The 1,066-nt window shown below is 65.9% G+C and overlaps 1 protein-coding gene across 1 annotated transcript; it reads left to right on the top strand.

Annotated features, from left to right (window-relative positions):
- Positions 1-238: 238 nt before the first annotated feature.
- Positions 239-1,052, top strand: EMIHUDRAFT_260349 (Hypothetical protein; the record flags this gene model as incomplete). The annotated part of the gene is made up of 2 exons (XM_005792271.1): positions 239-297; positions 595-1,052. Coding segments are annotated over 2 exons (517 nt in total), but the record flags the coding sequence as incomplete, so codon positions are not given.
- Positions 1,053-1,066: the final 14 nt, after the last annotated feature.

Genomic DNA, 1,066 nt, shown 5'->3' with positions numbered 1-1,066 from the left:
AGGAGCAGTCACAGTCTCAGATGAGAACCCGCGTGAATTCGGCGGGCGCCGCTTTTGCGCGTGTCCCAGGAGGTGGCACGAGACCACATTTTGCGCCGCTCCCCTAGACGCAGGGAAGGCAACGGGCATTGAAAGCGCCAGGCCACACGACGGCTGGCGAGGGCGCAGCAGCCGCAGGAGCTGAGCTACGCCAAGGACAGGGAGGGTAGCGGCCACGCCACGTGGACGGCTCGCAACCATGCAGCGCGCATTGCTCCTTCTCGCGCTGCCTGTGCACACATCTGCGACTGGACAGAAGTGCGCGCCACCGTGCTCGCCTGCTCCAGATGCGCCTGCGGCGCCCGATGCCTCCCCTGGATTCTCGCAACGGCACACCGGCACCGGCACTGCAGCTCTCGCTCTCGCAAGTGGTCGGAGGCACCAACACAAGCTCCACCCGCAAGCGTCCGGCACTCGGACGGGGTCGCGCCCGCTGGAGTCGGAGCCGGAGGCCACCAACACGAGCAGCCGACGACCGCTGGCCAACGTGCAAGCTCGAGGCGGTGTGGGGGATGCTAACTTGTCTCAAGCCGAGCCACCATCACCAGGGCGTAGGGCAGTCCTTGGAAGCCGATTCTGCCCAACTGCTGCACGGAGCTCCATTGAGCACTGCGCCAGGGAAGGCACGGTGGTCGTCACGACAATGAGCAAGCGATACAGCCCGCCGACGCTGAGACTGGCGAAGGCGGCGAACCAGAGCGGTGGCTTCCCATGCGTGGTCGTCTATGCCCAGGATGATGTCCCTGAGCTCTGCGACCCGCACATCCTCCCGATCCGCATCGAGCCGCCTCTTCTGCCGGATCGCTTCTGGTGCAACGCTTCTAAAATGAACCCGCTGTGGGGCTGGGCCAGAGCCCAGCTCTACAAGACCTACGCCCTCGCATCCCTCCTCCGAGAGGGGTTTGACGTGCTCTTGCTCGACGCCGACCACCGCGCGAGCGCTGACCCGATGCCAACACTGCGCAAGGCGCGCGCACAGGGCCTGGACGTCGTAGCGCAGGCGGCTGACTTTGGTCGCGGGTACCTG

The sequence above is a fragment of the Emiliania huxleyi genome (assembly GCF_000372725.1).
Source record: "Emiliania huxleyi CCMP1516 unplaced genomic scaffold EMIHUscaffold_10861, whole genome shotgun sequence".
Lineage (NCBI taxonomy): Eukaryota > Haptophyta > Isochrysidales > Noelaerhabdaceae > Emiliania > Emiliania huxleyi.
This window is presented reverse-complemented; position numbering and strand designations above follow the sequence as displayed.